General features: G+C 59.5%; 1 protein-coding gene across 1 annotated transcript; it reads right to left on the reverse strand.

Annotated features, from left to right (window-relative positions):
- Positions 1-181: 181 nt before the first annotated feature.
- On the reverse strand, positions 182-3,547 carry DLX5 (distal-less homeobox 5). The gene is made up of 3 exons (XM_080578576.1): positions 2,528-3,547; positions 1,070-1,254; positions 182-891 (listed from the first exon to the last, which is right to left on the reverse strand). The coding sequence occupies exons 1-3, from the start codon at positions 2,880-2,882 to the stop codon at positions 559-561; spliced, it is 873 nt and encodes a 290-aa protein (XP_080434702.1). The 5' UTR covers positions 2,883-3,547; the 3' UTR covers positions 182-558.
- Positions 3,548-6,984: the final 3,437 nt, after the last annotated feature.

The raw sequence follows: 6,984 nt of genomic DNA on the forward strand, positions 1-6,984 counted from the left end.
CCGCAGCCCCTCGGTGGCGGGGGCCGCATCCTGCCCAGCCCCCGCGCCCTGCTCAGCACCCGCCGGCCTCGTCCCTCTCCGCAAAAACCCGGCCTTCTTTTTCCTTTTTCCTCCTTTTTTTTTTTTTTTTCTTTTCCTTTCTCACCGGCAGAAGAAGGGGGGAATTTGGAAACGCTCCTCGTGGTCGAAATAATTTTATTTTATTCAGAATATACAGTTTAATTCCTCTATCTACAATTATTTACAGGGTTAAAATAACATTGAAAAAAAGTCTCTGGAAAAGTTGAGGTCATAGATTTCAAGGCACCATTGATAGTGTCCACAGCTGAGCCAAAAAATGTCCGTATCGTATAAAAAAGGGTTTCCTTTGAAATGCAATAAGTTACATGCACAAGCTTTACACATTTTAATCTTTTTTTGTTTGTTTGTTTGTTTCGTTTCCCTTTAAAAATTCCCCATATGCATTCCTTTCGTTATTATTCCTTAACAGTAAAACACAGGAGTCCAAGGAACAAATAATAATAATAATAATAATTAATAATAATAAAGGGTCAGGCTCTAATAAATTGTCCCAGAGGCCAGCGCTAACGGGTGCTGTAGGGAGCCGTGGGGTTGGAGGTGGGAGTTGATGGAGTTGGCACCGGGGTACCAGGAAGAGGAGCTCTCCAGGTAGCTGGATGCGGGGGACGGGTTGGAGTTTGGAGGGTGAGCGTGTGCGTGGGCATGGTGGCTGAGGGAGCGGGACGAGCCCTGAGGTTCCCAAACCGCAGGCGACTGGGGCGAGTTGCAGGCCATGGGGTCGCTGGAGCTGGGGCTGTGCTCCGGAGGCATCTCCCCGTTCTTCATGATCTTCTTGATCTTGGACCGCTTGTTCTGGAACCAGATTTTCACCTGGGAAGGGGGGACGGGAGGAGAGAGGAGGAGGAGGAGGAGGAAAGCGACACCGTTACTGCCAGCCCGGGCACGGGAGTGCCGGGGGAGACCCCGCCGGCCCCCGGCCCCTCGACCCTGCCCTTCCCGGCTCCCCATCCCGCCGTGCCGAGCCGTGCCGGGCCGTGCCGGGCCGTACCTGTGTCTGCGTGAGTCCCAGCGAGGCGGCCAGCTCGGCCCGCTCGGGCAGGGCGAGGTACTGAGTCTTCTGGAACCTCCTCTGCAACGCCGCCAGCTGAAAGCTGGAATAAATAGTCCGGGGTTTGCGCACTTTCTTTGGTTTGCCGTTCACCATCCTCACCTCGGGCTCCGCCACCTCCTTCTCTGCACGGGCGCAAGGGCGGGAGGGAGACAGACAGACAGACAGACGCACAGACAAGACAGACACGCAGACGTTAAGGCGCGGGGCCCGGACACGGCGGCGGCGTTGTCCCGCCCGCGGGCCGAGCCGAGCCGAGCCGAGCCGAGCCGGGCCGGGCAGCGGCGCCGGCCCGACGGGGCCCCCGCGGCTCCCCCCCCCCGGGCTCCTCCCGCCGGGGCTCCGCCGGGGGGGGGCCGCTCCCTGCCCTCCGGGACCGACCCCCCCCGGGGCTCCTCCGCCTCCTGCGGCCGCGCCGGGCGCCGGGGCTCCTCCGGGCCGGGCGGCCCCGGGCGGCGGCGGCGCCGAGCGGCCGGGAGCGCGGGGCCTCGCCCCCCACGCGTGGGGTTTGCGCGGATCCGGCCCCCGCAGCCCGACCCCCGGCGGCGATCGCTTCCCCCGCACGTCCCCAAGCCGCTCTGGTCCCCAGCCGAGCCTCCCCCCCCCCCCCCCTCCATGCGCTCGGCTGGGGGCTCGCCGGATTTATTGATTTTTCCCCCCTTTCATTTATTCCCCCCCCCCATCTTAGGAAGCAGTAAAGGCAAAGCGCTAAAAACGCGGTAAAAAAAAAAAAAAAAAACAACTAAAAAAATAAAATCCTCCGGCTCTGCAGCCCTGCCGCCGCGGGGCTCCCCCCTCCCACTCTCCTCCCCCGCCCCTCCGAGCGCAGGGGGAAGGAAAACTTTCTTTGCCACCGCGAAGCCGAGGCGGAGGCGCACAACAAGGCTCGGCTCTTTTCCCCCTCTTCCTGCGGGGGGAAGGAGGAGGGAGGCAGCCGGGGGGGGGGGGGGGGGGGCCGGGGCCGCTGCCCGACGGCTGCTTGCCTGCAGCACCACCACCAGCAGCCCTTTCCGACGGGCTCCGTGCGCTTCGCATCGCGCGGGGTGGGCAGGAAAACTACACCCGGCCTTCCCCCCTTAAAAAAATAATAACATTTTTTTTTCCTTTTTATTTTCTTTCTTTTTTTCCTTTCTTTTTTCTTTTTTTTTATTTCTTTTTTCTTTCATTTTTCTTTCTTTTTTCTTTCTTTGTTTTTCTTTCTTTCTTTTTTGGCTATTTTCTTTCTATCTTTTTTTTTGTTTTTTTGTTTTCCTTTTTTTCCCCCTTTCTTTTATTTTTTCCCTTCCCTCTGCTGGCAGCTGCATCCCCTCCGTCCCCGGGGCAGGGTCGGGACGCTCTCCACCCCCCCCCACCCCCGGGGCTCCCCTCCGGCCGCCCCCCCCGGAGCCCAGCTCTCACCTGGCTGGCTGCCGGAGCCCTGGACGCGGTTGTAAGCCCCGCTGTACTGGTGGTAGGGGCTGGCGTAGCTGTAGTCTGCATAGGCTTTGGCGGGATAGTTCCCGGCGGATCCGTTCATGCCGTGGTACTGGTACTGGTAGGGGTTGAGCGCTTTGCCGTAGGAAGCCGAGGTAGGCGAGCAGTAGCCGTGCGGGGCTCCCCCCGTCGGGCTGTAGTAGTCGGAATCCGTCGCCGAGGACTCGGGCAAAGTGGGAGACTCCTGGGACGGGTGGTGCATGGCTGCGGCGCTCTGGAAAGGAGCCTGGAAGTCGCCGGACCTGACGGTGGGGACCCTTCTGTCAAATACTCCTGTCATAGCTCGGAGCCGGCTGCGGGCTGGGGCTGCTGCTGGGGCTGCTCGGGGCTAAGCAGCCATGGCTGGGGGAGGAGGCTGCGGCGCTGTGTCTGTCTCCGGCAGACTGCTGGCTGGGGCGCAGCATAGGCTTGGTTAAATCCTTAATTGCGCTCTTACGCACAGCAGGGTGGATCGGGTTCCATTGGCCAGAGCAATCGGGAGCAGCGACACCCTAACTCGTCCAACTAGTTTAGCACAACAAAGCTTCGGCTTAAAAAAAAAAAAAAAAAAGGAAAAAAAAAAAAAGTCCCATTCAAGCTCTTTTAAAGTGAATACCAACAGCAACATCCGAGGCAGAGCGGTGGGGAGGTTTCCGTCTCCCCCCCCCCCCCCCAGCACCGTGCAGCCTCCGAGGGGGCTCGGCCGGCCCCCAGCCCCCAGCCCGCAGCACCGGAGGGGGGGGGGGGCGGAGAAGCCCCCCCCGGGCTGTGCCGCCCCGCTCCTGCCGGCCTCGCCGGTGGCTCGGGAGCACCCCGCCGGTCCCCGGTGCGATTTCAGCTCCGGTGGCGGTAATGGTTAGCGCCTAGCCTCACCCGGCTTGCTCTTCCCCTCCTGGGGGACGTGGTCCGGAGCGTGTGCGTTAAGCGAAATAAACCCTCTAATAAACCCTCGTACCACCCCCCCCCCAAAAAAAAAAGAAAAAGAAAAAAAAAAGAAAAAGAAAAAAAAAATCTCGGTTTTTGGTTGCATCATTTCCTGCATCCCCACCGCCCCGGGCCGCCTGCAGGCAGGTCCGGCTCCGGTGGAGCCCAAATCCCCCATCACACCTCCGCCGTCGCAAGAGCCCTGCCGCGGGGTGGCAGCCCCCCAGAGGGGGGGGCGAGGGGCTCGTCCCCCTTTCCCTCGCCCCCCAGCACCCCAAAACCCGTCCAGAGGAGCCGCAGCCGCCTCCTCCGAGCCCCGGGACCGGGGAGCGGCCGGGACGGGGCGAGCCGCTCTCCGGCTGTGCCCGGCCGCGGTGATTTCTATGGCGAAAAAAATGGATCGGATTTTACAAGACACTAAGGAAAACAAATAAAAGGCTGTTTTCAGTGACCTGGAGTTGTAGATTTTTTTTTTCCTTTTTTCTGAAGTTGTTTACCCTCCAGATTTAGCCTGTTTGCTCACCGAAGATCTCGTAGCCAGCTGGGTAACACTTGTAACACAACCGTGCATGTTGTACTTGAACTCATTGTTTGCTTTGGAAATGTCCACAGCTCATATAAAATCACATTAAACAAACCCCCAAGCATTTCATTATATGATTCACTTAGGTCTATGGAAATATCCCCCCCCCCTTTTTTTTTTCTCTAAAGAGAGGAACCGGAGCGGGACACGTTTACGACTGGGGAGGGGGGGGGGGTGGAAGCGGGTTTGTTAAAGCTCCCGATTTGCATCCAGTCGGAGAGATTTTGAGCAGATGAAGAGGGGGAGAGCGGGGGGAAGCCCATCGGTGCCATAAATTCCAGGGCACTGCTCTCCAACACGCCCGGGCAGGAAGGTGCCGCCTGAGCGCCGGGGAGAGGAGCGGGGCCGGCGGCAGCCGCTGCACCCAGCCCCGGGAAATGGGGGAATAATGGGGAATAAGGGGGGATAAGGGGGGATAAGGGGGAATAAGGGGGGATAAGGGGGGAAGGGGTGCCTGCCGCGGCAACGGGTGCTCTGCCTTTATTCAGAAGCAAGGGGAAAAAAAGTTTGGATGTTAAAAAGCAAGCGTGGGGGGGGAATCCGCCAGGTATACCCACAACAGCCCCACGCTGACTTTATTTTTTTCGGAAGGACATCCGCAGCCGCTGCCGTCCCCGCCTCCGCAACCCCTCGCGCGTTGCGGGACTCCTGCCCCCCGCCTCCACCGTCCCGCACCCGAATTTCTGGACTTTCCTCCCGTGTTTTTTTTTTTTTTTTTGGCCGTTTTTTAGCTTTTTTTTTTTTTTTCTTTTTTCCCCCAGCGGTTTTTATTTAACACATCCGGTGGGGCGAGCGCCTTCGCGGGGCAGGAGCCGGCGCCTGCCTCCCACCCCACAATACGCCCATTGTTTACCCGCACATGCTCGCCGCGCCGCCCCGGGCCCCCCCTTCCCCGTTCCGGCCCGAACCCCGGGGCCGAAGCGGGCGGAGAAGGAGGGGGGGGGGAGAAACCGACGGGAGGGGGGGGGGGGGGTGCGTGCTCGGAGCCTCCCCGTGGCCGTGCCAAGAGCGCCACGCCGCGGTCACGCGTGGCAGCGGCACGGCAGCGCTACCTGCGGTGTGTGTCCCCCCCCCCCCCCGCACTCCCAAAGCTCCGCCGCCGCCGCCCCCTCGGGGCCCAGACTGAGCGGCGGCGGCGGGCGAGGAGCCGGGCGGCCCCGCCAGCGCCGGCCCCGGCGGGCACGGGCACCGGGGAGCGGGACGGGGCGGCGGGACAAGGCGGCGATTGTTCCCGGGGAGCCGCGCGGGGGCGGCCCCGGGAGGGGGGCGCCGAGCTGCCGCCGCCGGGAGGAGCGGGAGCACCCAGCCGGGCCGGCCCCGCGGGTTTTGGGGGGGGGCTGCAGCCGGACGGGGCCCCCCCGCCGCCGGCCCTGCGTGGGGCTGCCGTGGGACCCCCAGCCCGGGAGCCCGGAGGGTTTGGGGTGGGTTTTGGGGAGGGTTTTAGGGAGTGTTTCCGTCGCCTCTCGCCCCTCGGAGCTTTGTCTCTTCTCCAGCCGACGGGCGAAATATTTCGGATGAAGCCTCTCAGAGTTTTGGATGAAGTCTTCTCAATTGTTCAGAGAAAAACTTTTTGCTTTCTGGATAAAATATTCTAGGTTGGGCACCGATTTTTTTTTTTTTTTTTTCTTTTTTCTGGAAACTGTATTTCCATGGAAATTGTTGGCAAAGAATGAAAGGAATTTTTCCCCCCCTTTTCTTAAAAAAAAAAAAAAAAGCACACACACACACAACCTCCACAGTGGAAACATGGATTAACTCTTGTTTTACAGCACCAGAAAATGGTGGTTTCTGAAGAGCTTGGACAACTTGAGGGCTTTGCTGGAGCTCCAGCACATCGGCTTAGGGCTTGCTTGGCTAGGGGAGGATGTTCAGCAAGGAAAGGTGAAGGGTCTGAGAGTCCTCGTATTCAGCCTAAGGCCGGGAAACAATTGCATCTGCTTCAAAGTAAAAATCTTGGTGTGTTCAGTATGGGGAAAAGGTAGATGGAGGCCAATGAAGAGGGCTAGCGAGCTGCCCAGAAGGATGTTCACAGGGCGATGATAGAAGGGAAACATGCAGGAAAGGGGCTTGGAATAAAAAGAATTGGGAGCAGGGGAAGAGAAATAAACCCAAAAGAAAATCCAGGCAGAGAGCCTGGGATTTTCTGGTCAGATTTCAGTAGGTTTCTGCAGAGCAACCTTGCTGGGTCAGGAGGCAGAAGAGGGGCGTTTCCCCCAGGCACGATGCACACTGCTCTGGAGAACTTGTGGCCCTCCAAAAAACAGGATTGTGGGGGTGCCCCTGTGAATGTCACCATTCGTGGTGACGGAAGGATGCATGTTTGAGTCTGGGATCAAAGCCCTCGAGGTCTCCCAAGAGTTTGGGTGGGCGTTGTTCCTGCCCTCCCGTCCGAGCACTTGCCAGGCTCTGGTGGCAGCCGCTGCGAGTGCCCAGGAGGCGCCGGGCCTGCAGCTACCAGGCCGCAGGGTCAGCCTGGCCTGCAAATACGCCCCGCAGAAAGACCACCACCTAAAATGTGTTAGGGATCGAATTTGCCCTTTAACAAACTCAGGGCAAATTGTGGCTGTCTCTTTTACTTGCCAAGGAGCTTATGCTTCTGCCTGTTTTCCCCCAAACTGCACCGGCCTGACTGAAGGGAGGAGCCGGGGCTCCATGTCAGCCTCAGCTGTGTCGGCTGTGAGGGACAAGCTGATACTGGGGAGATTGCTGGAGATGTGAGATCCCTTCCCTCCTCTCCGGCGTCGCTGAGGGGCTGCTTAGACATCTCTTGACACATCACAACCTTCCCAAGGCAGGGCATTGCCTTGCCACCACGGCCCAGCCCACGGCCTCCACCTCCAGAATGGGAAATACTTGGCAACCTCGCCCACTCCCTGGCCTTTCTGACCTCCATCCC

The sequence above is a fragment of the Anser brachyrhynchus genome (assembly GCF_964034855.1).
Source record: "Anser brachyrhynchus genome assembly, chromosome: 2".
NCBI classification, from domain to species: domain Eukaryota; kingdom Metazoa; phylum Chordata; class Aves; order Anseriformes; family Anatidae; genus Anser; species Anser brachyrhynchus.

What these genes read in the sequence shown, in the direction of transcription:
- DLX5 (XM_080578576.1), bottom strand. Translation starts at nt 2,882, where the DNA reads ATGACAGGAGTATTTGACAGAAGGGTCCCCACCGTCAGGTCCGGCGAC. An exon ending in GGGCTCCGGCAGCCAGCCAG is followed by an intron (nt 1,255 to 2,527) that starts GTGAGAGCTGGG and finishes GCGCCCGTGCAG; the next exon opens with AGAAGGAGGTGGCGGAGCCC. An exon ending in TGGGACTCACGCAGACACAG is followed by an intron (nt 892 to 1,069) that starts GTACGGCCCGGC and finishes CCCCCTTCCCAG; the next exon opens with GTGAAAATCTGGTTCCAGAA.